This window comes from Lepidochelys kempii, chromosome 25, assembly GCF_965140265.1.
Source record: "Lepidochelys kempii isolate rLepKem1 chromosome 25, rLepKem1.hap2, whole genome shotgun sequence".
NCBI lineage: Eukaryota > Metazoa > Chordata > Testudines > Cheloniidae > Lepidochelys > Lepidochelys kempii.
In genome coordinates, this window is record NC_133280.1 from 11045641 (window position 1) to 11073235 (window position 27595).

The 27595-nt window shown below is 58.6% G+C and overlaps 1 protein-coding gene across 3 annotated transcripts; it reads right to left on the reverse strand.

Moving 5' to 3' along the window:
* Nucleotides 1-1953: 1953 nt before the first annotated feature.
* LOC140903064 (transducin-like enhancer protein 1) lies at nt 1954-27595 on the reverse strand. 3 transcript variants are annotated; one of them, XM_073323749.1, is made up of 21 exons: nt 27469-27595; nt 26100-26228; nt 25233-25372; nt 24508-24571; nt 23789-23833; nt 17814-17876; nt 17517-17558; nt 14034-14220; nt 13260-13276; nt 11175-11279; nt 10872-10916; nt 10206-10361; nt 8981-9113; nt 8113-8297; nt 7948-8024; nt 7348-7597; nt 4193-4440; nt 3709-3856; nt 3436-3586; nt 2780-2856; nt 1954-2505 (listed from the first exon to the last, which is right to left on the reverse strand). In XM_073323749.1, the coding sequence occupies exons 2-21, from the start codon at nt 26121-26123 to the stop codon at nt 2398-2400; spliced, it is 2265 nt and encodes a 754-aa protein (XP_073179850.1). In that variant the 5' UTR covers nt 26124-26228; nt 27469-27595; the 3' UTR covers nt 1954-2397. The 3 variants fall into 3 exon arrangements, with proteins under 3 accessions (XP_073179850.1, XP_073179847.1, XP_073179849.1); XM_073323746.1 differs by having other exon boundaries at nt 17484-17558; XM_073323748.1 differs by lacking the exon at nt 27469-27595 and adding an exon at nt 26416-26438 and having other exon boundaries at nt 17484-17558.

The window sequence follows — 27595 nt, forward strand, 5'->3', positions numbered from 1 at the left end:
CCACAGCTGCAGAAGGTCCCTCCCTTAGAGACGGGGCAGGAGTAGGGACTTCAGAGGGAAGGATGAGCCTCAACGCCCAGCTCTTGTAATTGCAGTCCACCGCTGATCCTACAACAGCCATCCAAGCTTTCCCGTCTATAACAAAGGGGAGCGCGCAGGCCGGGGGCGGGAAGCCAGCCCTGGAGCCCGTTGAAAGTCTGACAAATCCCTGCCCTGTCCAAAACAAAAAGAGGGCCATTTTGTTTTACTCTGTTTCCTGGAACCATAGACCCTGGCTGAGAATTTCATGAGGAAGGTGGTGCAGGTTCAGGCTGGAATTTCTAGGCAGAGCCATGGCTCCAGCCCTGACCCGAGCCGTGGGAGTAAAGATGCGGTTTCAAAACCCCACTCTGCATCCTTCAGCGCAGGGACGAGATACTGGAGCTCCCAGGCGGTTGCCCCGACCCCCAGGCTAGTGGCTGTTCTGCACAAAAGTTCCAGAGGTCGGGGTCCCCCCTCCCCCAAAACAGAACAAAAATCTTCAAAACCTCCACTACTTATCCCCCACAACCCAGCAAAACAGAAGAGCTGTTTTCTGGCCAGGATGAGCTAGTGTTTCCAGCCCCAGCAGGGGAGAGAGCCAGCCGTCAGTCCAGGCAGCCAGCAGTTTGCACAGACGCACACCTGCAGGAGGGGGAAGGCAGGCAGTGTAAGTAGGGCAGCAATTAGAAACCCCCACCACTTCCTGAAGCAGAGAGACCCCTCCCCCCCCCTGCACACACATACACCCAGAGGAAGTGACAGAGGGGGGAGGGAGATGCTTTTGCTGAGGCAGCTGAAGGGTTGGGCCTAAGGAGGGTACATCATTTCTCTCCCTGAGATACACATGCAGGCTGCATGCACTTGGCAGAGACCCCGGCCTGGAGGCAGCATCAGATGCCAGCTGGAAGGGTAGATTGATGCATCACTGCAAAGAGACCTGCAGTGTTCCCGCTGAGCGTGAGGGAGGAGCGGCAGATCCACCTTGGCAGAGGGAGCATGTGGGGTTCACAGGATAGGGCCCAGTTCTGTAGCTATACCTCCCCTTCCCCCCGTGAGGCACAGGCAGGTGCGGGAAGCAGGCTGTGCCCCTCGCTTCTTCTTGCAGGGAGCTGAAAAGAGGAGCAAGGGAATTACAAGAGAGCTGCTCCGATCCCTAGATTTTGCTATTCGCACCACCGCTCAGAGCATCGGGAGCTCGGGACCCCAGCCAGGCTGAAACACTGGCCCTAGAAGCAGGCCCACAGCTGCCCGCTCCTGCCCTGCACCAGCTAGGCCAAAGCAGTAACTCCTGTAGCAGCCACCCCCAGGAGAGGCCCCGGGGACATTGGCACAAGCCCCTGGTGCTCGCACATCTTTCTTCAGAAGAGACTGGAAAACCTGAAGCAGGGCAGAGACACCTTCCAGCTGGAAGGCACTGTGTTCCCTATGCCCTCAAACCAGGGGATTTGCTTCTGCCCAGGGCCACTGAGAGACCTAGAGCCAGCCCCTGAAGCTGCAACCTGCTGGGACCACCCCTGGGAGCTCTCAACTCCAGGTGGAAGACTAAACCTCCCAGCCCCCTTACTTCATTGCACCAGGGCAAAAGGGGGGAAGGGGGAGAATTCTAGCAAATCCAAGCCTTTCACAGCCACCCCATGACCGAGTAAGTCTCCGCCCAAGCTACAGAGTGATGGAGAATGAAGCCCATGCAGGAAAAAATGACCCCGAAATCGCTTAACCCTCAACCTCTTGCTGGGCACTGCTATTATCCCTGCTTCAAGCCGGGTGGGGGGAGCTACCCCAATACCCCCCCCATCCCAAAGACACCAGGACCTGCAGGGGGTGACACAGGAGCTGTTCTAGTTTGCCAGCCCTCAAGATTGTTTCGGAGCCCCCCTGCACCGTAGGCTGCTGTTCTCTAGGGAGGCCGGGGCTCACCGCTCTCGCAGGGGATTCTTCGAGTGATTTTTTATTAAATACAACCTAGAAGCCAGACAGCCAGGGGTGGAGTGGCCACCTCCTTCCCAGCTCAGCCCGGAGCTTTAAAAAGAAAACAAAAAACAAAACAAAAAACAGTATACAACAGTTTTTAAAAAAAAAACTAAACAAAAACAATCCCCCAGTGTTCAGATTAAAAACCCAAAAGAATGAGTGCGCCCAGGAAGTTAGATCTGGGCAGACGCTGTCCCTTCGGGCCGAGAGTGATTTCTTCACTGGACGGGGGTGCCAGCTGGAACTTCAAGGGTTCCCCACTTTGCTCTTCTCTCCAGCTTCGATTCCCGCCCCCCTCCCTTCCAGGGGTTCTTTGGAAAGTCACTGCTGTGGATGTTTGTGCACAGGGCAGAGGGGGCGGGCTGGGACGGACACGCAGCCGGCTTCCCCATGTCCAGCCGCCTTTCAGTAAATAACCTCGTAAACCGTGGCCTTCTTGTCTCCCGAGCCGGTCACGATAAACTGGTCGTCGGTGGAGATGTCGCAGCTCAGGACCGAGGAGGATTCCTTCGACTGCAAGGAAGAGCGGGGAGAGGAGACATCGCAAACCAGCTCATACATAAGGCCATGGAGTGGTGCAGTGATTTATACCAGCTGGCCTTGAACTACTTAGCAAGGCCTCCAGGGAGACACTAGGCTGCGCTAGTTTAGAGAGCCGATTGCTTGAGGATAACGGATTAAGACAAATTTACTACTGGGCTAAAAACCAGGCTCCTGCTGAGACGGCCTCTCCCGCCACTGCCCCTGGTTTAACCCCTTGCCGGGACAAGCAACCCTCTTTGCTCACCTGGAAGATGCTGGCTCCATAGGGCGTCCTCCAGGCATTCAGCAGATTGTCCTTCCCTGTGCTCACGAACCATTTACCTGCGGCAGAGTGTCGGAGCGTGACCAGGACGGAGGGAGAGGGGGGCAAGCCTAGCTCAAGCCAAGCGTGTGGCCCCACCCCCAGATGAGTCACAGGATAGCCCCACCAAAAAGAAGCAGGTGGGGGAATGTCTCCCAACCCCCTGCACGAAACCAGAGGCATGCACCAAAATTACACCCCAAAGCCAAATGAAGCGGAGGAAAAGGGATGGCTCTGACTCAGGCAGAGCCATTGGTGGATTGATGCCAGTGGAGGCGAGGCGGCAGGCGAGGCACTCTCATGCTTCAGGGAGTACCAGGCTCACTGCAAAGGGTCAGGAAGGAAGGCCCCTCTGCTTCCTCCTACTCCCACTGCAGAGCTGCCTAGGCGCACGGTGCAGAAGGGATTGTCCACCTTCCCCTAGGAGCACAGACATGGGACTCTGAGCAGAGGGCTTATGGGGCTGGGGCAGGACAGCTCCCTCCTACTGTAGGCGGGATAGAGGCAGGACACAGGCCTTCGCATGAGATCCTGGTATGAAGGGGTTCACGGCTCCGCTCGGCCCAGCCAGCAGGTTAGAAATGACGGCGCCTCCCTACCGCAGGAGGCGAACTTGAGGGAGAGGACGCAGCTCTCGTGGAGGTGGAGCTGGTACTTGTCCGGCTTGGCCACGTGCAGGATCTCCACGTTGCTGCTCTCCATGCCGACGGCCAGCCACTCCCCCGAGGGACAGTAGCCCAGCGAGAAGATCTGGGGGAGAAGGCAGAGTCAGGCCCCAGGAAACGGGTCCCTGCCCGGCTGGCTCTGCGGGAGAGGGGAGAGCTCCGCGCGGCGACCACCCCCACCCGCTCGGGCTCTGCGGCGCCCCCTACCTGGGAGCTGAAGTCGTGCTGCTGAAGCTGACGCCCCTCCCGCAGGTCCCAGCACCGCACCGTGTTATCCAGCCCCCCCGTCCACAGCTTGGTGCCGTCGTTGGAGATATCGATGCAGCTGGCGCCGTCCGTGTGGCCCTGGAACTGTCTGGAGGGGAGAGCGCGGCCGTCAGGCCCCGGAGCCTGCTGCAGGATCGGGTCCTGCGGCCAGGCAGCTCCTCCCCGCTCCAGCGTCAGCCAGCCGCACCGCCCCGCGCCCTGGGAAGGGATGCCTAGCCGGCGGCAGGCAGACCCCGGGCCTCACCTGACCAGAGTCTGGTTCGGCAGGTCCCACCCCAGCAGTCCATGCACCCCGAGGTGTGACCGTCACCAACCGGCAACGAGAGGCAGAGGTCACCCGGCTGATCTCAGCCGCATGCACTTGACCCGGGGGGGCCACACAGGGAAGGCCCTGCGAGCTATGGGGGCGTGGAGCGGGCCTCACCTGACCAGAGTCTGGTTCTGCAGGTCCCACACCACGATGTTGCCATCGCTGCAGCAGGAGAAGCAGACCTTGGCGTCGGGGCTGATGGCCAGGGCGTAGCAGGCGGGCGCCGAGGAGGTCAGCTCTGCCTTGATGCGGGGGGTGGGCGCGGCCAGGTCCCAGATGGACAAGGTGCTGGCCTCGCCCCCCACGATGAGGCTGCGCCCGTCCGGGAGGAGCTTGCAGGAGCGGATGTAGTTGTCGCGGTTCTGGGGAAGGGAGAGGAGGTGGAGCAGAGGGGTCAGTTACTGTCACGGCTCAGACATCCGCTCGAGTCCTAGCTAGGGGCCAGTCGAGGCCTCCCAGCTCCGGAGGGGACTCCCATGGGAGAAACCCCAGCGGATAGGACCATCTGCAGTGCGCCTGTCTGGGCGATGGGAAGAGACCTGCAGCCCACACCCTCCGGAGCTTGGCTTCCGGCACTGAACACACATGCCTGGGGGGCCCAAGAGGGGGCCTTCATTTTACTAGCACGCGATTGTTAGTGCTTCATGCCCACAGCATCGGCTCTCCGCAGCAGCTGCTCAACAGACACGGCTGGTTCTGGCACGTGAACAAGAGGAGCAACCATGCAAGAGCCTACGGGATGGGGCTCATGGCCAGGAGCAGATTAGTCAGGAGGGACACAGGCCCTTCTCCCAGGTGGGAAGGGCTAGTGATCAGGACACTGGAGGAGACCTGGAGTCTATTCCCAGCTCTGCCACAGACTCCACATATGACCTTGGTCAAGTCACTTAGCCTAGCTGGGCCTCAGTTTCCTTATCTGTCAAATGGTGACAGCAGCACTTCCCTGCCTCACAAATGTGGTCACGGATTTAAGGCCAGAATGGGCCACTATGTTCATCTCATCTAGCCTTCTTCCTAACAGAGAACCTTCTCCAAATAATTTATGCACCACCTCCAATTACTAAAATACAGATTTCCCCTCTCCTAAATTTCCAGTGCAGCTTGAAATGATCATGACTCATCTGCTTCCTTGTTTATGCATCAGTATCTTCAAGGTCAGCACAACTCCAGGAAGAAGATTTGTTACCAGACTGCTGCTTTAAGGCCAGCAGGAAGATAGCTCTGTATTTTGTTGTCAGAAAGGGACATACTTGAAATCTAGGTCAGGCAATGTTAAAAAAAGAGTTCCAGGTCCTGTCCCTGCCTCAGTGGCCCCAGAATCCCATTTTCCAGGATGTCTCTCTCTCATTAAACGAGGGACCACAGACCCCATAAGCAAAAGCAGAAACGGACTACGGCCAATCCTGCAAACACTTATGCAAGTGCTTAGCTTTAAGCACATGTGTAAGTATTTGCAGGACCAGGGCGTCAAGGACTAGATCCAGGGGAAAACAGTGAAACTGGTTACGCACATCACTGTCAAAACCAACAGACTCATTTCCTGTCCGCAATAGTAATCCGCTCCCCGTGTCCTCCTAACATATCAGCCAGGGAATAGCGCGGCTACATTTTCATTCTCACCAGATCACGACGAATGTGGACAGAGCTTTGAAAACCATGCGAGCCCTGTGCATGGGGGTGCGTTCACACAACACTGGGCTCGTGTGCACGCGTGTGTTCCTCAATTGGGGTGCATGCTACTGAAGGATTTTTGCCCTTTGTATATGCACAGGGCCTTTTCTCTAAGGATCTGAGAGTGCTTTATACCACCACCCAGCCCTTTCATCCACAGATCTTAAACCACTTGACACAGGAGGTCAGTATCATCACCCCTGTTTTCTAGATGGGGAAACCGAGACATACGAAGGCAGATTGACTTGCCTGTGGTGACCCAGCAGGCTAGTGGCAAAGCAAGGAACAGAACCCAGCCCCCTCCCTGAGTCCCAATCCACACTGCTTGATTCGAGGCCCGGCTCTCTAAGGAAGTAGCTCAGTTATATTAGCTCCAAATTTACAGATGGGTAAACTAAGCCACAAACATCAAGTAATTTGCGCACGGTTTAAAGGGAGGTGAAATTTGGAGGTGGGGTGAGGCACGGAGCAGGGTTTAAATTTATGTCCATTACTTTTTTTTAACGACTCCCTGTGACACACAAAGGCCTACACGCTACCGCCAGAGGATAAAATGCACCGACTGGGAGATACTGAGATATTCTGATGACGGGGGCCAGAGACACACCTAGACAGAGAAACCCAGGCTGCTACTGGCCACCAATGCTCACAAAATCCTTTGCACCCAGCATCGTATCGAAGTACCAAGAGGCCCAAATCCTCTTTGTGGAGTTTCTACTGAACTAACTTCTTGTCTTAAACGGTCACATTAGCCCAGTGGCCATGCCCCACCTCAAAGGCGGCAGCCAGGAGTGATGGGGTATATTCAGGCTAATTTGCAGACAACCTCCCATTTGTTTCTCTGGGTGGGAACTTTGCACCGACGCTCATTGCGCCTGCAGGTCTCTGGTAGTCTCTGGGAGCACCTCTCTTACTCCTCTTGGAGAGCTGCTTAAATGCAAGATGCCCATCTAAATGCTTCCCTAAACCGGACACATCCATGTGCTCTCATCTGCACCCACAAACACCGGAGGCTGCATCCAGCCCAGCAGGGTCTGTCCCCCTCGAGGCTGCACCGGAATTCCGAGGACATAAAGAACATAGGAGCTGCCATACTGGGTCAGACCAATGGTCCATTTAGCCCAGTATCCGACAGCAGCCAATACCAGAGCGTCAGAGGAGTATGTCCAGAACAGGGCAGCTGGAGTGATCCACCCCAGTCTTCCCCTCCTGGCCGTCAGAGGTTTAGGGTTGACCCAAGCACGGCATTGTATCCCTTAGCTAACAGCCATTGATGGACCTAACCTCCACGAACTTAACTGGGTTCGAAAAAGAACTAGATATTTGGCCAGAACAACATCCCCTGGCAGTGAGTTCCACAGGTTGATTGTGTGTTGTGTGAAGAAATACTTCCGCTTGTATTAAACCTGCTGCCTACTAATTCCATCAGGTGACTCCTGGGTTGTGTGCGTTATGTGAAGAGGTGAACAACACTTCTCCAAATCACCTTCTCTATACCAGTCATGATTTTATAGACCTCTCTCATACCCCCTTTCTAAGCTGACCAGCCCTAATCCATTTCTGCTTCTCTTGTCCTGCCCTCCAACCCTTCCCCTTACCAGGCAGTCCAGCTGCGCCACGGGCGTCTTGGTCCCAGGCTGCCCCACGTCCCACACCTTCACGCAGCCCTTGCCCCCCGTGTAGACGTGCCGGGTGGAGTTGCTGATGGTGACGGCACAGACCACCTCGCCGTGGGTCAGGGTGTGGAGCTGGCGGGCGTGCCGGGGGATGCCGGTGCCGATAAGGGCGTCGGGAGGGAAGGGGACCGGCTGCATCTGCCCATCGGCGCTCACGTGGAAGGAGTAGGCGCTGGAGGGGGAGGGAGGCATCAGCAAGACCCAGTCCCCTGAGCAAACTGGGTCCGGTTCTCCCTCCACTCCCGGAAGGCACATCACATTAATCAAAGCCCAGCATCAAACCCAACACCTCCTCGAAGCCAGGGGTGATTTAAAGGGAAGGAGGTAGCTCAGCAGCAGCAGCTGGATCTGCTTTGCCATCCAATGCCCCAGACTCACACCTGGCCAGGGCTACGCCCAACATGGAAAGGGGGCACACAAGGGGAATCCCCGCCGCCCCGGCACAGCCCCCCCACCCCATCAGCTCAGCTCGCAGCCCCCTGCCAGAGGGGTCTCCCCTGCCCTGGTGTGCGCAGCACTTACGGTTTGCCCGAGGTCCCCGCCTGCATGCCGGCCGCCAGCCCCGGGACACGCATGTGGCAGTGGGGGTCGTAGCCAATCTAGCCAAGCAGAGAAGAGAATTCCCTTCAGTCACCTGCAGGAGGAGGCCGGCCGGCCGCCTCCCCGCCACCCCACCAGTGCACTCACCAGAGGCGAGCGGCCGTAGCCGGTGGCTCCCACGGCCGCTGCTGCCCCGTTGAGCTGAGAGGACACCAGGTGCAGCCCCGCGTAGGCGCCAGCCCCGGCCATGTCGCCGTTGACGGAGGGGTGCGCCATGCCGAAGGTGGCCGGGTAGGAGCTCTGCATGGCCAGCGGGTTCCTCAGGCCCAGAGCTGGGAAAGGAGAAAGTCACAGAGATAGAGGAGCAGCAGTGGCCAGGACCGGGGGCGGGAGGGAAGAGCTTAGGGCCAACCCAAGATATGGTGTGAACAGGTCCAACCTCACTGCTGTCCCTGGGAGCAGCATCCGCTGGCCAACGTGCTCGAGGAGCACGGACGGGGAGCTGCCTTGCTGACCGTCGGGCAGCTGGCTCTGCCTTCGGCTGCCCCCCGCCCCATTCAGCCCTGGCGCTCAGCGAGGCTCCAGCCCCGGCTCTAGGGCTGCCCCCTGGCTTTGGGAGCTGATGGCTGGGTACCTGGAGCCAAGTTCTCATTCTCCCAGGACGAGGCCTCTTAGAGCCACCGGACTTGATATCACAGAGGTGGAGGAGGCGGCTGCTGGGGCATCCTTTCCCCATCACACCACTCCAGCCTGGCTGGGGTGCCCTGTCCCAGCAGCCTGGCCAGGCTCCAGGTTAGCCAGGTATGGCCCATGGTGCCACCTCTTGAAACATGGGAAGCACCCGACTGGGGTCCAGTCCCCCGCACAGGGCAGCGCCAGAGCCAGCGGCCCGGGCAGCCAAAGCCCAGTCTCCGGGGTCACCACAACAGGCTGTTCTGCATCCAAGTGCGGAGCGACTGCGTCTCGCTGCCCCCCAGCAAGCACCACCTCAGGGGTCTCCCCAGCCTCCCACTACCTGACAAATCCGCCGAGGGCTTCGCTGCCCCCGGGCGGAACTGCTGGGCGGTGCTGCTGGACCCTGGCACCGTGGCGTCCCCTGGGGAAGTCGGGGTGCTGGACTTCAAACCGGGAGCTGCGGCTTTCTCCGCCTGCAAAGCGGAGAGTCCGACTCAAACCTCGCCGCAGCAGCGGCCTGGAAATGCCCTGCCCACCCCCGGGCGCCGCCTCCAGCCAGGGCTTTTCGGGGCACCAAACCCCACCCCAGAGCTTGCACTCTGCTCTGGCAACCCCCTCCCAGCCACCGCGCTGCAGCCCCTCTAGCCCCGAACGGGCAGCCACCCAAGCCTCTGATTTACTGACCGGTTGGGAGCAGACAGCCCAGCCCGGTTTCCCCCCCAGGAGGAGTCGTGCTGGGGCCGAGGCCAGGCCCCAGACAAACATCGCTGTGAAATCGGGGTGCTCCCGTGGGCACGAGAAGGGGGAAACGGAGGACTCTGGAGGGTGACTGCCCTGGCGCTTGTCTAGACTGAAGCCTGGCGTTGGTTTAACTCAGTGTAGTGGCAAGGATACAGCCACACTGCCCTGGCACACAGCACCCCAGCAAGCCAAGCCCGTGCTGTGCAGCAGGCCAGCTACGTCCATGCCCCCGATGCACAGGGGTCAGCACAGGAGCCTGGCGCAGAGTGGAGAAGGACCCTGCGACAGGCCATCAAACTCACCCCACCCAGGGCAGAGGCCGGCTGCAGGAGAAGCCCAGGAAACACGGTCCTACTCTCCCCCCCTGGAGCAGGCAGCCTGGATCTGCCCTTGCAATGGCCTCTGTGGCTGGTGGGGCGGACTCCTCTCCAGCAGAGCCCCCCAGCTCTGGCGGGCTGCCCCCAGGGGCAGAACAGCTCCACTCACACCAGGAAGGGCACGAACCACTCCACTAGCACTAGGCAGAGCGACCCGGCTTGTTCTGCCGAGGATGCAGGATGCAGGCAACTCCTCCGGGCCAGCAGGAGCAAACGCTGGGCTTGGCCACCAGTGCAGAGGCCACGTGGGGCTGGTTTTACATGGTCGCTTCCTGACCATAAGGCCCTGCCCTCTCCCGCCGCACCCAGAGAGAACAAGCAGCCAGTTTCATAGCCCTGAAGTCTGGGCAAAGCCGGACCAGCGTGACAAGGGGACTGTGCTTCCTCCCCGCGCCCTACTGCTCCCTGGATAGCAGGAAACAAACCAACCCCATCACCTCCACATACCGTAGGCTGGTCCTTGCTCCGGGATGGGGAGGTGCTGCTGGACGAGGCCATGGAGGTGGGACTGAGTGGCACGGCCTCCTTCCGCTGCAACGGGACTTTGTCCACCCCATTCTCGCGGGAGGAGTACGAGTGGACGCTGTGCGGTGAGGAGGGGTCCTGTGGGGTGCGGGGGGAGAAGAGAAAGAGAGAGAGAGAGATCGACCGGCCTCAGGTCGGGGGGCTCCGGCTGCTGACAGGTACAGGAGCCAGGCATCTCCCGCAACACCAGCAGGGAACTCCATACGACAGCCAGAGGCAGGGTGAGCTAGCGGTTAGAGCAGGGGTGGGTAGACTGGGCCTCTCATCTCCTGGGTTCTGCTCCCAGCTCTGGGAAGGAGTGGAGCCTCGCAGGTTAGCGCAGAGGGGAGAACTAGTCCAGATTCCTGCGTGCTCTTCCCACCACTCCGGGTCTAGTGATTCGAGCAGGACTCCTGGGTTCCACCTCCAACCTCTGCTAAACCCTAGTAGTGCAACCCTAACCTCTGAGGGCCAGTTTTGTCCTTGGTAACAGGGCCAGGCCCTCCCACAAGGAAAGGAGGTTCACGGTGCGTCTAAAGCCCACCAGACTGCACTGCAGCCCATCTAACCGCCAACCAGCCGAGCCAGGGCACGCTCCCCAGCACTGACCTCATCCACCACCAGGTTGTCCTCGCTCTTGTCCGCATCGCTGCCCTGAAACGCAGAGAGAGGAGCGTTCACACCCAGCAGCCGGCGCGGCCCCAAGCACAGAGCTCTGCCCAGCTGGAGACGGCAACCAGGTTTTATCCCAATGGGTCACGGCACCACTTAGGCAGCTTCCCATGGAGGACTGCTTACGGCTGGGCACATGCCAACCCAGCCTAGACAAGGAGCTAGTAGAGGGGAGAGGCCTCCCCCTCTCCTGTCCCGGGGACATGCCCCCACCACCAGCAGCTACAAAGAACCACTCACGTAGTCCGTGACAAAGTCCTTCTCCTCGGCCTTCCTCTTCTTGCTGTTGCTCAGGTACTCTGAGATGGCTCGCACCCGCTCCCCGGTGGGCAGCACCAGGGAGCTCTAGGGAACGAGAGGAGAAGCAGATGCCTTACGAAGCTGAGACAGCAGGCCCGGGCTTAACCCCCCCCACCTCTTTTAAAGAGGGATTGCTGGCCCCAAAGAGGCCTCTGCCCTCCCCACCAGAGCAGGATGGACACGGATAACGGCAGAGCCCCCCACCCTCCACCCCACGATGTTCCCACAAGGCCACTGCCTTAGGACAGCTGGATTCTGCTCTGCCCACGGGACACCTAAGCCACTTAACCCTCCCCTGGCTGCATCTCTCGAGCAGTGCGGGACGAACGGAGGCTCCATTCACCCCTCTGACAAGCCCGCAGGGCAGCAACGCGACCGGCTGATGGGGGCAGAGCGTAAAGCCGGAAGTGGGATCCAGCCAGGAGGTGAGCTCCTGGCTCCAGGGCGTGCGCCTGCCTCTGGACCCAGTTGCCACGCAGCCAGACGGGCGGTCGACGGGCCTTCCCTGGCTGGGACGTGGCTCCTCCAGAACCAGCTTAGGTCCCGGCAGAAAGCGGGGGTGGGGGCAGGGGAAAGAGGAGTGAGCTGAGCTCCATGGCACCCAGGGCTCTGCTGACAGCTTGCGGTCACAGCCCTGCCCACCCCCCCACAGCCTGGTTCCCACTAGCCCGGAGGTTTGTGCAGGGCAGCAGAGTAGGCTGGCCATGGGGCCGCGTGCACATCAAGAGTTGCAATCTGGGAGATACCTCCCACCCCCAGACGTGGGCACTCCCAAGCCTACTGAACCAACTGCCTTCTTCTTTCCCCTACTGGCAGGTCTCCGGGAACCCCCCCTCCCCCCGACAGGTGGGGACAGGCTGCACTGCAGGAATGGCTCGAGTTCACCAGCTAGAATCACAGCTCTGCCCTCACCCCCAGGTCACGGTGACCCAGGCTTTGGCTCGCTCGGACTCCTGCACTTGGCCAGCCAGCTCCTCCTGCCACCCCAGCTCCATCCTGGGCCTACAAGGCGCCTAGCGGGTGCAGATACAGGAGTGGAAATCTGGGCTGCAAGGGATCCCAAGGGGGTTAGTAAGGCACTGGCAAGTCCCTGTCTGGTCTGTGGCAGCCAGGGGGACACCTAGAGATGCCGCTGGCAGAGAAGGGAGACCGCTCCTCCACTCCGATGTTAGCAGGAGCTAGGAGTCCTGGCTACCACCCTTGTGTGACACCTCTCTGCCTCAGTTTCCCCATCCCTAAACCAGGTATAAGCATCACCAGCCAAGCACCCACACACCAGGGGCTGCTGCGGATCCAACACAGTCGTGGCACCGGAAGGGCGGTGCCAGACCAATGGGAACTGCACCTGTGGGTCTGAGACAGGGCCCAACTATTTGCACAGTGAGAGAGCTGCAGAAGTGCGTGTGTCGGGGTGAAGCAGGGGTGGCGGGCGAAGGAAGAGGGAGATGAATCCAACCCCCCCCAACGGGGAAAGTCTGGATTGAGGGCCAGGGTGGACACGGAGGGAGGGCTTCCAGGGTCATAAGCTGCAGCCGCGTCAGCCCGAGTGGGAAGACTTTGCCCACCTCTAACCCTAGTCATAAGGGGTGCGGAGCCCTCCCGCCAGAACTGCATTCCAAGGGGTGCGCAGCTTCCAGCCCCCATGGCGAGCTGGAGGCCGGGTTCATGCGAAGCCCCCTCTTCCCCCCGTAGGGAGGTGCCATGCACTGCCTCCCTCCCCGTGCAACACAGAAATGGGGCAGCGCGCGCCAGGAAAGAGATTCAATCCACCATGACCTTGGCCGCCTGCCAGCTCCTTACCAGCTGCAGCAGCTAGGATGCTGCTGAAGGTTGCAACCCCTCTTCCGCCAGACCCACCGCCTCCTCCCCCACACCGACGAGGGGAGGGAACCTTCCCCCCCACACAGCTAAAAGGAAGCTTTTAAAGACCACCCCCCGCCCTGCCCCCAACCCAATCTCCCTGGCCAAAGCCTCTCGCAGCTGGAAGGAAACAATAAGCGGAGGAGGAGGAGGAGGAGTACTTACGGGACCCAGGTCTCGCTCTGTCTCCATGGCAACACGGATCAGCAGCAGGGCAAGAAAGGAAGAGAGAAGAGGGTGCTGCTTTCATCTCAGAGCGACCCCCCCCCCCGCATGCACATGCTCCCCCGCCCCCCCTTATTCCTCTCTCCGGGCGCGGCCACCCACCTCTGCAGCTTGTGGACAGGATGGGGCTGGTCCTGGAGCGGGGGTTCAGCTCCCAGGATTTGGAACCCTGGCAGCCGCCCTGGCTGGGTCCCATCCTGCACCACGGCGCCCAGCCCGAGCGTTCCAAGAGTGCATTGCACCCCCCCAGCCCCCGCTAGCGGCTGGGGAGTTCCCCCCACCCTACCAAGTATGTGGCTCCGGGCGGAGGAGCTGGGCTGCTCCCTGAAATTGGCCCTGGCTGTAAGCGACCCCCTGCTGGCAAGGTCTGGAGGGAAACTCAAACCCCCTCCCCACCCAGAGGGCCCGATCCACCGATACCCCGCCCCGTGCCCGGCTGGGATGAGTGAGGCCGAATCACCACCTGCAGCACTTCGCCCCGTCCAATCGCTAACCTCACTGCAAGAGAGGAGGGCGCCCAGAGAGACTGAGAACGGCCTTCACGCGCCGTCCGAGGCTGGCCGGGACGGGGTGTAACCCCAGGGCTCTGCTTCCCCTTGCCAGCCATACCCCAGGTTCCCTACTCTCTCTGGAGTTCACCCTCTTGACAGCTGGGAAGTCAGGGTCAAGTTTCCCTGCTCTCCTAACGCCCTACACCCCGGCCCACAGCCCTACCTCTGTGCTCACTGTCGTGAAGTCCCCTGTCGTCCTTCGGGAGGAGCTGGGCCTGAGCTCCCAGGGCCCCGGACAGAGCCAGCAGCCCAGAGGCTCCACCGATGCTGGCGGGCTGCATGCCGGAGGAGTGAGAGGTCAGCGGGATGGGAGGGGCGTGGTGGGACAGGTGCTGCGCCTGGAGCTGATGCTGCGGAGAGAGAGAGAGAGCGGAAGACCGGGCAGATGAGACGCCAGCGCCTGAGAGGGGGCATCTGCTTTTCCCCACCCTGCCCTCAAGAGCCAGGCCAGCCTCGCTGACTCAAGGCTGAGAACCCTTGCAAGCCAGGATCGCCAAAAAGCTGCCGGCAGCGAGATGGACAGAGCCTCACTCCAGCCGTGAAGGAAGCAGAGGTCGCTGCCCGACAGCAGTCAGACGGCAAGCTGGCCGGGGCCCAGAGGAAGCTGGCCTGGCCACTGCAGCCCATGTGGTACCTGCACTATGGACACAGGACGTCAGTCTCCAGAGCTCTCAGTCCAGCCCCTGCCACCGGTGCTACATCCGCTTTAAGAAATAAAGGGAGAGGTCAGAACTACAGCGGCGGGAGGACACGAGTCTGGGCCTTCCCTGAAGAGGGCTCCCAGGTACCATCCCAGACAGGATAACGGCGGCCAAAATAACCCTCTTGCCTCCGCCGCAGCGGTCTTGGCTTCCCCCTGGCCACCTGAGATATCACAAGCCAGGAGCCAGGCTGGGCTAGCAGCGTAATTCACCACACGCAACAATCCTCTGCTTCGGCCGGCCACCACTTTCCCCCTTCCTTCGTGAGTTTTGGATGGCTAACGCTGGGAAGATGGTGGCAAAAAAAAAACAACCTCTCTTCCCAATAGGGCCACTTGTCAATTTCACTTGCAAACCAAAAAAAAATAAACCCCAAGCCCATCCCTTTCTCCATCTGAGTCCCTAACACCCCTTTAATAAAAGTCAATTACAATCCACTTTGCATTCTGCACACTTTACTTTCCACATTTCTCTCCGTGGGGCCAGAGAGAGCCTGTTTCACTCTTGTTCAGAGTCCTGTTTCATTTGCATTTTTAGGGCTCAAACACTCAGGTGGCAAACTACAGCAGGGAAAAGCCTCTGTTTACAATGCGACAGAAAGCTGGTCAGAGAAGCACCTTGCCTGGCGTTCATTTTTTAATAAGAACCTTGTGGGGGCATTTGATTTTTTTCTTTTTACAATCAATACAGAGGATGAATCTGGAGTCACAACAGAGCTTGATTGTGACCTTTCAACTAAAAATAGGCATAGAAGGATCCGATGTTTGTTGGTAAATGTCATTTTCACCATATACACACACATTGTTTCCAGCAACACTAACCGAAACTTACAAACAGGCCAAGTAAGAAAAATACTCCTTGTAAAGTGTTTGATTTAAGAGTTTTTAATTTGTGTATATTGACACTTGAGGTGATGTTGGCAGTTTGTGTTTTAATGGTTATAAAGTTTTAACTTCTTGATTCTCAGCATCGACTGCCAATAAATAATTGGCTGATCCACCCATAATTTCCCACAATGGTGAAAATGGAAACATACGGGGAAAATGCTTTAAAAGAATCGATATTATTCATCAAAATTACATATAAAAATAGTGAATTCGGCCAAGCCTTGCTAAAAGGGGTGATGCCTGTGGGTACATAACCCCCGACATACCAGCCCCCAGAACCCTCAGCACCCACATCTGTTGAGCAACAGCAGCAGGATAGCGTCACACATCAATTGTCCAGCCCTGCCATGATCCAGCTCCATCATTTTTAATTTATGCCTCCTAAGCAGTGCTCCTCTGCCTCACCAAGGTAGGCAAGCGCTAATGCTCTTCAACCCACATTTGGGGGAGCCTCTTCTCTCCTGCACCATTTGTTCTGCTTCTGTCACATCCAGGTCTCTAAGCCTCCAACTCTCAGCTGCGTTCAGCTTTCCCCATCACAGCTTGGACGAGCCGAGCTGCCAATCCTCCCCGCCGCAAGGATCCATAACACTGCCTCGTCTTGGTTTCTTCCAGGCGCTCTGCTCGGCGTCTCATGTCCCCAATCCTTGGCACGCCGTGCCAAATCCAATTACCCTGTTCCATTATCATTTTCACATCCCTCCGTTTAAAGGCTCTCATAATCTGCTCATTAAGTGCGGCTATGGAGCAAGTTGTCACCGCTCCTTTATTGGGCCTCCGCTTCCTTCCCCGTTTTATTTCTGCCAGCATCTCACATGCTTCCCCTCCGCTCTCAGCCCCAGGGTGGGATTACGCTTCCCTTATCCTCCCACCACTCAGTACAAAGTCCCCAAGAGGGCTGGCTGCGCGCCCCCATCCATCCACCTGGCTGGCAACTGGCCTGACACAGAGACAGCCATCCCAGCTCCCCTAATGCACATTCGCCAACTTTCAAGGGCGCTCGTCTCCCCACGTCCCTGACCAATAGCTCTTCTCTGGCCTTTGAAACCCACACAGTCCCCCAAGGCCAAGAAAGGGGCAGCCCAACCTTAAAGACCATTCTAGGGGCCACGCTCAGTGGGGACTGAATGGGGTTGGGTTAACAGACTAGCCCATCTGCACTGGAGAGTGCGGGGGGGTTCATGCTCAGAGGGCATTTCCAGGGAATCTTTGGAGGCACGCGTTTTCGCTGGCATCTCAGGAAGAGGAAGAGAAAGGTCACTGCCCTCCAGTGAACGGAGCCGACCACGCCCCATCCCCCGTGGATGGTGCATCTCGCTGGCAGAACACAGGTGTGGAGGACCTAAGGGGTACCTACAGCACCGGCCCTTTAAAAAACAAAACCCCATCTGCCCTGCACAAGGTTCCCTAGAACTTGGAGACTCCACTCCTCAGGTTGCGGGGCCAATTTTAAAGGGCCAGGAACGTCAATAAAGCTGCTTAGGATTCTACCCCCTGCAATGGGTGGGGGGAGGGAAAGGTGGGGAAGCTGCTTCCCACCTTGCTGTTAGATGCCAGAGCTGGTGGAGTGCTCCCCTCCCCCAGCCTCCCACTGATCTCATTACGGGATAGAAGCCCTAAGAAACGCAGCAGCCAAGGTCCCAGACAGCAGCCGCCCCGGCTAAAGTAGGACAATCCCCTTTCGGATGCACCGAGCTGTGGGAGAGGCATAACCTGGTGCCAAGAGAGCCCACTAGAGGGGCACGTGGAGCCCGCCTCGGACAGGCCAAGAGCCCCTCCCTCAGCCCCAGGTTTCAGAGGAACAGCCGTGTTAGTCTGTATTCGCAAAAAGAAAAGGAGTACTTGTGGCACCTTAGAGACTAACCAATTTATTTGTGCTCAAATAAATTGGTTAGTCTCTAAGGTGCCACAAGTACTCCTTTTCTTTTTCCCTCAGCCCCAGGTGCAGGAGACCAAGTTAAACCCCGGGAGGGGCAGTACACACTGTGGTCAGCAGCGGGGGGGGCGGGGGGGGGATCCACATACCCCAATTGCCGTGTTCAACTCTGCCATAGTCACCTGCTTGGCTCGCTCCACTGCCTGGACCACTTGCTGCTGATGCTGGGAGGAGACAAAATAATTAAAAACAAAACACACACCCAACCCTCCGGTCACCTTTAAAAAGGCAGGCAAAGGAAATGGCATGACCTGATCCTTCCCCACCCACAGGCGGAGGTGCCTGCTTGCCAAGAGGTTGCGAATACAGCCTGTGGCAGCCTGGGACGTTCCAAGCCCTGGCTGGAGCCATGAACGCCCAGCCAGCCTGTACGAGCCCACGCACCCCCCCTGCCCGCAGATGCAACAGGTTCACCTCACCTCCTGGGACAGGAATGGGACGAGCTGGGCGCAGATCACGTTGAGCCGCTTGGCGATCTCCGTCTGGAAGGAGAAAATACAGGAACGTCAGCGGCGCCTTTGAGCTGCTCTTGTGGCACGTCTGTCCCACCGCAGGCCCAGGCCCCTGGGCAGGGCTCCGAGAAACACCCCCTCCCTTTCCTGCCAAGGGCTGCCCGTTGGCCTAGCCTCCAAGCCAAGAGCGATCTGGAGCTAGGAGACACTGTGCCCGTCAGACAGCCCGTGAGGAGCAGCACAAGCCCCCCATGTCCTGACCCTATTCAAACACACGGGTTACCTTCTGCCTCTAGAATCCCAGTACATCCACCACACTTAAGCCCTGTTGTGCACCATTGAAAGCTTCGAGTGTGGCACGTGTAGATCCCCTTGTTGCCAATGCAGCACGGCTGGGGCTAAGCGGTTACCATGTCCCAGCCCAGATTTTGCTGCATTTCAAACCAAATTATACACTGGTGCTGGGAGAACCCATCTATGAGATCTCTCTCTCTCCCCCTCACACACACCCACCCACCCACCCATCCACGGCTCCCAGAAGCTAGCTCGTCTCTCTCCTCGCTGGAGAGAGGGGGGATACCTACCTACGTTTACTGAGGGCAAAGCAGAGAGTGCAGAGCAGGGCAGAGCTGCGAATAGAACCCCGGAGTCCTAGCCCCCCCAAGTCCCTATTCTAACCAGTGCACCAGGCTGCTTTGCCCTCCATGGCTTCTTCTGCTTCAATGTGCACGCGTGATGCCCCACACTCCCCCTTTAGCATTACGGTGCAGCAGAAACCAGTGCCATGTGTGGATTCTCCCGCTCAGTGGAGCGAGCGGAGAGCCATGCGCCGGACAAGCGTGCAGGCTGCCGGGGCTTGTTTCCTCCTCGAAGAGCTCCCTGGGAAAAGGGGAGTCTTGGGGGAGGCAGGTTGTCAGCTCTCTGGAGCAGGGCCAGTTGTTTTGTTGTTTATGCAATGCCTGGCGCACAGGGGCACTGCTCCAGAACCAGGACTCCTGGGCGCTGCTGCAAGCCAAATACACACTAGTTTCCACCCACAGCGGAAAGAGGACTAATGTTCCCCTGTTCCCATGCACCCCCTGTCCCCTGGTAGCAGATACCGCCACTTCCCAGAAGCCACTGATACGTCAAAGCCCATCTTCAAGCGAGCTTTTCATTCATTGCTCTATCTCCCCCCAGCCCAATAGACACACTTATCTGCTTAATACCCAGCTCTGCCCCCTCCCTTGACAACCACTCTCCATCCTGTGGGCTCCTTCCAACCCAGGCCCTCCAGACCCAACCGGAGTCCCGCCGCCCGGCTACAATGAAGGGGAGAAGGCAGTGGAACCGCTGTGTGATCCAGAGAGCACCTGGAGGGGACGGGGGGGGGGGTACTTACTGCAGGGGACACCACTCAGCTTCCCTGGGAAACCAAGTAACAATCTCCCCTAGACAGGTGAGGAACAGAGCCCCCTGCACCCCAAGGCTGATCCAAGCACCGGCAAGCCAGTCCCTGCCAACTCAACACTCCTCCGGCCCTGGCAGCTCTCGGTGCACGGGGGTGAGAAGCCCACAGCATCTCAGAAGCCAGATCCTAGCATCCAGACCAAGTGCTGACATGCCTGCTATGCCCCACCCCTGAGAAAGCTTCCCCCAGACTCTCAGTGCAACCATCTCCCCATGGCTGACACCTAATGAGCCATGCAACACCAAGTTTCGGTGATAGCATCCTGTCCCCCCAGCCCCCCCCCCCCCCAACACACACCCCCCCATGTCCTGTCAAGATGCCCACCCCCAAATGTCTCCTCTTCCCACCAGAAATAGTTCTCCAGCCCTGCCGAGTGCTAATTGATGCGCTCGGTGGTTTGCCAGGAAGCCCTGGAGAGGTGCTCTCCTTACAGCTGCTGTTTTTCTGCAACACTTGAGTGCCACAAGCAATCAGAAGGCCTGAACGCAGGAAAAGGAAAGGAGGTGGAGAGAGGACAGCACAGCACTTCAATCAGTGCCCCGAGCTACCAAGCTGGGCAAGGCCAGACAAAGACTCCCCCCCACCCCCCTGCCCTCCACTGGTTCCAGCTTCAAGCAGCTGCAGAAAGTCGTGAATTAAAGGGACAGGGATCCCCTCAAACATATGGGGGAAAGCCAGGCTGGGGTGACCCTCACAGCCCCCACCCCATGAATCAGCTGGGGGGAGGGAATTCCAACTGAGGAACCCCCTTCCCGTCCTAGGGCTAGTTCATTCACACTGCCCCAAGGCCTCTCTCTAGCATGACCCAGCTGCGGGGGAAGGGAGGGGGACCTGGGGCCCCAACTCTCACCAGCTTCGGGCCTGAAGCAGCTCTGCTCTTCCCAACGCTGGAGCGGAGGCAACAGCTTCTAAGAAGCCACCACAGGCAGGGCAGGATGGAAGGCAAGCAGCCTCTGGGCTTGACTCCCAAATCAAGAGACTTGCAGGGCCCTGGTGGATGACCTACCACAGCCCCGGGCAGGATTCGAGCAGTCAGACAGAGAAGAGAGCATGAGACCCACCCACGGGTGGCCAGAAAAGGGTCCCCACATCCTGCAGCCATCGCACATGGGATGCACCCCGGAGGGAGTCTTATGGGCCCGAAGAGATGCTCGGTACCTCCCCTTTTATCGCTATCTAATGGGGTGACCCTCATTAGAGCCACATGCCGAGGAGATCATTCAGAGGCCGTGCAGCCTAGCAGACAGGGCACCGGATTGGGAGTCAGGACAACTGGGAGCCAGGCAGGCAACCTGGGAAAGTCACCTCCCCTCTCTGGAGCCTCCAGATTGCAAGCTCTTCTGGGGAGGGACATTGTGCGTCTGTCTAGCACCTAACACAGTGAAGCCCTGATCTCAGCTGGAGCCTGCAAATCTAATGATCCTGTCCTAGATCTTTCTCACTCATGAAAAACAAAGCCAAGAGCCATGTGCTCTCTGCATTCTCCCCCGCCCCAGCACCAAAAAGGAAACAGCCATTCCCCTCTGCACCAACACACACCAGTCCCCAGGAAAAAAAAAAAAATATTGGCAGCAGGTAGTTTCTGGGAAGGATTTAGCCATCTCCTGGGGCCAGCAGTGATGGATTCTCCTTCCTAATGCACTGATGGGCAGCCAGCTCCTCGGGGAGCACTGCCTCCGATTCGCTCACGCTCGTTAATGTGCAATTTACTGGCACTTTAACGCTCTCAGCATGAAAAATGATCATGCTGTTTTCAGGGCTTTCTCTCTCTCTCTCTCCACCCCCACCCCCGCTTCCCCTTCGCTCACTATTTTGGGTGGAAAAGTCCAAGTCCAGGCAGATCTGAGGGTTTTTCCCTGGTACAAACAACACGCCAAAAATATCATCTCGCCGGGATCTGCCTGCAGCTTCTCCCACCTGGACCACGGCAGGGTTTATAGTGCAACACGGAGCAGCCGTTAAAAGAAAATCCAGACCCTCCAGCCGCAGTGCAATGAATCCCCTGTTGAACGCTTAGGGACCAGGGCTTCCTTCCCAGCCCGGGAGCTGGCCAGAGAGAAGAAAGCCATTCCAACAGAGCTTGGCCCGCTCACCCACCGGCCTCTTCAAAGCTCCGACACAAGAAAGCGGCGCGCTCCAGAGTCACGCGACACGAGGGAGAAACCAGGCAGCCCGGGGAGAAGTATAGAGCTTAACTAGTGCGTCGGCCCAGTACTGATGATTGGCCAGGGTTGAAAGGGACTGGAGGGGTCAGTTGAGAGCTGGTGGGATACAGAACCTTTTGACCGGGTCACCGGTTCGAAGTCAGCCGGAGGGCAGCCGTGGCAGAGAAGCCCAGCGTGCGATGGTGACCCCAGAAGCAGCATATCGCCTTCGCCTCGTTCCGAACAGATGGCTGGAGCCAACACAGCTACCCCCAGCTTCTTGGCGGTCTCAGCGGAGGGGCTGAGGACGGTGCGGCACCAGGCCCTTGCAGCTCAGAGGACTTCGGTCCCCAGCCCCTGAAGACTCCATCTGGCTAGGAGGCAGCACGGCCCATTCCATAATAGCTCCCCATTGAGACAATGGGGTTTTGGGATCCTTCTCGGAGCTTACTGAGAGCAGGGCGGGAGACCCGGCTCGGCAAGACGTGCATTGGGTGGACTCTTCCTTGGCTGGACCGTTCAGCCGCTCGTCCTTTTTATTAACGAGACTCCTTATTGAGCATTAAGTTAACGACGCGCTCTTTATGCCAGCAGCTAGCGGCGTGCGATAAAGCAAAATAAAACAGGGCTTGTGCGGGTTGGCAGAGGCAGCGGGCGAGGGGGGGTGGGAGCAGGCAGCCGGCCCGGGGCATTAGGTTGCCTGCTGCGGGGGGGTGTGGGGGGGTGAGAACGGGACAAGACCCAGACGAAAGGAAGGCTCCACCTGGGATGACGAGCAAGCCGAGCAAAGGAGAGGTTCCATCTCCCCGCAGCACCGATAACCTGCGGCCTTCTACGCGGGCAGCTCCCATTTCTCACACGAGGGCCATTGGCTGTCAGAGCGCAGACTTACGGGCCCTCGTTAAAAGTGCAGACAGCACGCTGGCAGGCGGCCAGCGGCACCTGGAATCGGCAGTAAATACTGCTGTCTGCACAGCGAGCGAGCAGCCAGATGAAATGGGGGAGAAGGGGAGGGGGGAGCAGAGCTGGGTCTGTTTCCCTTCGGCTCTCTATCTCCTACATGGGGGCGGGTGGTTCGTGCTTCCCTTAGCCCCTGGCATTACAAGGTGGCCTTTTCCTTCTGCTGGGAAGGCAGCAGAGAAGCAGGCCAGCTCCGCAAAGCCATCAGTGCAACCTGGAGCGTAGAATGCCCCCAACGCACCCCCAATGCTCCTGAGGTGAGGGGGGACAGCCCAGTCTGGGCTGCAGCTCGGTCAACAAAATGCTCCCAAGAGAGACACCAGTGCAACAGCTGGCCGGGCCGGGGGGCGAGTCCACAGGGCTGAAGGGAAGGGATGTGCCCGGCGAAGGCACACGCTGCCAGACTCCTATGCAGCCTCTTTAAAAATAGATGAGAAGAAACCTTCTGTCTCAGAGCAGCTGGTAACCCAGTGTGCAGTGCAGCAGGGGGAGGCAAGGAAAGTCCAACGGCTTCCGAGCCCTCAGAGTCCCCTCCCCACACCCACCTCTGCTCCCGCATGGACTCCCTGATACAGACACGGTGTGGCCACTGTGGGTAGCAGGGCAGATCTGGCAGCAATGGGAGAAGAGCCAACACTTCGCTCTTCCTGGGCATCACAGGGCCTCAGGACACTTGCCAGGCCCACAGGCAGCCCCGGCGTAGCCGCTGAATGAAGCTCACCAAGAGGCTGGTAACTAATTATCTGACAGCTTCCACCAAGGCTCGCAGAGCCCAGTTCTCACCCATCTTCCATTCATTGGCTGAGTGCCCAAGGGCTGCCTGGCTTAGCTCAGGGGTCCCATGGCACCAGGTCCCCTGACTGGACAAGCGGGACGGCGGTGAATGTCAAAACCCACCTCCCGCAAGCGCTTGAGTGCACAGGCCTGAAGCCCATCTTCCCTGCATTCTCGCCGAGCTTCCCCAGCACTGTGCAAAGGCTCACAGGGGCGCACGAAGACCGCCTCTGTCAGCCACAACTATCCTCATATCGCAGAGGGGAGGCAACACTGAGGGACCGTCCCAAGGGCACTAAGCAAGTCAGTAGCAGAGCTGGAAATGGAATCCTCTACTCTAACTCTGCAACAGTGGCTCCTGTCCTTTTCCATAGTGGGGGGCTGGGCCCCACCCCACGCAACATAGGAAAGGCAGGGTGGGTGTGACTTTTCGACATCCTTCCCAGCCCCCATCTTGGAAACCCATGGCCCAAGCTGCGTTTTGCATAAGGAGAAAAGCGAGAGGGTTGGGTTTATCTGGGATGGGGATTGGCTACAAAGTGGGAAGCAAGGGTGAGCCCACCGTGGGTTCCCACAGACAGCTGGCGGGAAGACCAGGCATGTCAGAGACTCACCTGTTTGTGCATTTCGATGTTCAGGCCGTAGGACATTTCATAGTACTGCAAGGGAAAGAACACGGCGTCACTAAGGGAGATGCAAGGCTAATGGGCAAACCACCCACTGCTAAGTCCTCTCCAGCACAGGCGTGCAAGGTCGGCCTGACCCCGAATTCCTGCATTATCGGGCCCTGCTGGGATCAGAAGATACTGCCCCAAATCTCACTGCCAAGAGCAGGGCGAGCTCTCCCCAGCACCCCACCCCCGGGAACAGAGAAACAATACAGCAACCAGACTGTCTTCTTCAGACACAGGCCCCACATTCTAGGGGATCTCTGCAGCTCACAGTCTGGCTCCATTTCTCTTCCAGCAGAAAGGAGAGAGATGGAAAAGGGAAACCAACGAGCAGATTCCAACCCCTTCCCCTCCCAACTCCAGCAGTAAGAGCAAAGATGGGGCTATACTTGCCTCTCAATTCCCTCCCCTCCCCGCACAGCTTGGGGCCCAGTCAAATCACAAGACCAGCGCTCCCTCCCACCCTCTCTGGCAGCAATAACACGCTGCTGAAAGCCACCAAGGCAGAGCTCAGCCGCACTCATCTCATGAGTGAGCTCACACAGCCAGATCTCCGGGACAGGTGTAGCAGCCCAAATGCAAACTGGGAGCCAAGGAAACCCAACCCGGTCGGTCTTTCGCTCGCTCCGAACTCTGGGAAAGGGGAGCGCCACCCAGCTCACCATGACATAATGTCGCTGGATTTCTGTTTTCTCTGTTGCCAGTTTTTCACATTCTAACTTCAAGCTGTAAAAATAAAGAGAGAGACCCCCATCCACCACGAGAACAAGGGTTAGCTGGTGGCACAGAAGCACGACGCTTGAGCAGAACAGACTCAGGCAAAACTTTGGTCTGCCCACCCCTAGCCCAGAGAAAAGAGCCACTGGGCAGAATCCATTCAGTCCCATCTGCCAAGAGGTAGGGAACGGGAAAAGGGGGTGGGAATTCAGTCAGGCACACAGGAAGGAGCAGGTCATGGGCTTCCGTGCTCCAAGGAAACGGGTTGCAGGAAGTTTGAATGTTGCTCCATCTGTTTTCCAAATGTAGCAAGCTACAAAGCAGGGGCAAGGGGTGCATTTAGGGATTGCTCAGACCAGCAATGCAGCAGGCAGGAATCCAGACCTGGAGTACCAGACACGCAGGGGAAAGCCCGTGGGACTAAGCACGGGAACCCTAGACGGGCTTTGGCAGGCTGGGCAGCGCTGCCCAAGAAGAGCGTTTCAAGGAACTGAGGGGGCTTCTTACACTCTCGCGGCACGTATGGCTCAGTACCCGGGCCGGCGTGGCATGCCACTTCCCGCCCACCGAGACCTAATGCCCAGCGTGGAGATAGAGGAGCGGTTTGTTGCCAGCCCAGTTAAAGGGGCACCGCTTCTCGCTGTCGCGGTGGGGCTTGGCAGTGCGTTACCTGTGGTATTGGTTTTGCAAGAATTGGAATTCCTCCTTGATCCGGTCCAGGGTCTCTGGGTAGGTCAGTTTCAGGGACTGAGGGGTTGTGGAAACTGTGCTGGCAGCTGTCGAAGCCACGGCGGGCGCCTGGAGATGAACCTACGGCAGAGGGCGTGGAAGGAAGAGGGCAGTCACCACAACATGGCCATGCTATTCACGGAGCCTGCAAGAACCAGGCTTTTGGGAGGGGGACCACAACTGCAGAATCCCCAGTCCCAGTTCCTGGGGCCACCATCCCCACACCTGGCTCTGTCACAAGGGAGAGACAGAGAGCAGGCACCCACGGGAAGGCAACAGCTGAGGGAGAATGGACACAAAGGAAATCAGCTCCTCGAAGGGCGATCCTTTGCCACCTTTGGTCCCATCTTGACAGCCAGGTTTTAACAGCTAAGCTGGAGAACATCAGCACTAAGGTGAATGCAGGACAGACCGTCGGAGGGGTATTAAACCAAACTCCTTCTAATTCCTTGCGCGTACACACAACTTGCACCTGTTTTAAGCTGATTTAGCTAAATCAGCGCAACCCCCTGCGTAAACACTGGTCATTCAGTTTATCTTGGACCCTCTTCCTAAGAGAAACCGGAATAAGGGTGTCCACACTGCCTTTGGCACTGGTTTAAATTCACACTTCAAGTGGGACTCTCACGCAAAGGCAGAAGCACAGATACTTGCAACAACTGCTTCCTCCGTCTCCTAGGCGGGGCAATCCAGACAGACCGGCCTGCAGGGATGCGGTGGGGAAAGGGGTCAATTTAGCGCAAATAAGGAACGCCCCAACGCTGCTCCAGACAGGGCCGTGGGAACGGAGTGTAACCGGGGCACTCACCGGGGGGCGGTTTTGGGGGAACATCTTTGGAGCAAAGCAGGAGTGCAATCCCAGCCGTATCTCACGCCACCACTCCCGTCACGGGATCCTCTTTCAGGGCCCAGGCCCAAGGCCAGCCAGCTCCAGACTCTGAAAGAGACAGGGACAGCCACGTTCCAGCCAAGGAAACTCAAAGGAGGAGAATCCCCATCACTCCTGTCCCGCCAAATCCCAACTACCACCCGTCCTACTACAACCAACCAGAGAGCCCTTGCTTCTCATCTTCCACCATCCCATGGGACGAGAAGGTGAGATCCAAACAAGAAATGCTTCTTACATTTCAATAGCAAGGTCTCTGCCGTACACCCCTTCTCCATCATCCCAGTACAGCAGTGCCCTCAGCCATTGTACATACCCAGAGGTCCCTTCCCCACCCCACAATAATCTCACCCATAGTTTGAATCAAGACCCCACATACTCAACAAGCCTGCGCTCATTTAGCCACAAACTGTCAGGATCCAGCTCACTCTGCTCTAAATTCCAACACCACCGACCCAGACCGCTCCTCGCCCAGCTCGGTCATTAAGATCCCACCCTGCAGCCCGTTCATTACAAGCACCTGGCTGGCCCCCATCACTAAAACAGCAAGGCCCACCAGGCTTGACTCATGTAGTTCCCTACGCATCCCATAAGTGCCTATGTCCCAGCTATGCACCTAGCCTGCAAGCACCTCTGCCAGCCCTCCCTGGGGGAGGAACTCAGCCCTCTTTATGTGGGTAAGGCCCTCGACACAGACAGCAGGGCACTCCCCAGCATTGCCTCTCCCTAGCCCAGACCCACCCAACACCACCACGAGCATATATGTCCATGCACAGCCACGAGCAGGCAAGTAAATACAGCCCCCCCCCCGCCCCCATCCTTGCAGGCTCCCTTGCTCCTAAAGGAAAAACCCAGCAACCCCCCCCCCCCCGCCCGCCCGCCCCATCCAGTGATGCCCCTGGCATCCTCCCCCTAGTGCCCCCTCCACGGCTCCCCTAGACAATATTCCCACTTACGGCCACCCCAGAAGAAGCGCCCCACCAAACATCCTGCTATTCCTTGCACCCCAGAAAGCACCCCCTCCCACCTGCACCCCCCCCGGCGATCCAGCAAGCAGCCCCTCCCTTGCAACTCCAAAGAGGGCCCCCCCTCCCTGCCCCCAACTCTTCCTCCTGCTAATCAGCCCCCCCCACCCTTTCTCCTGCCCCCCTAGAGAATGTGCCCCACGTGCCCCCAGCAAGTGCCCCCCGCCCCCCATGCAAACAATGGGCCCTGCCCCTCCGCCACAGGTAGAGCCCGGCGGGCAGGAAGCGGCCCCCGCCGCCCGGCCCCCGCCCCCGGGGGGACTCACCGCGCCGCTGGCCCCGGGCGGCTGCGCCCAGCGCGGAGGGGGCGGCCGGAGTCGGGGGCTGCCCGCGCGCTCGCTCCCGGCCGGCCTCGGCCCCCGCCCGCCCCGCCACAGCGGCAGCAGCTTGGCT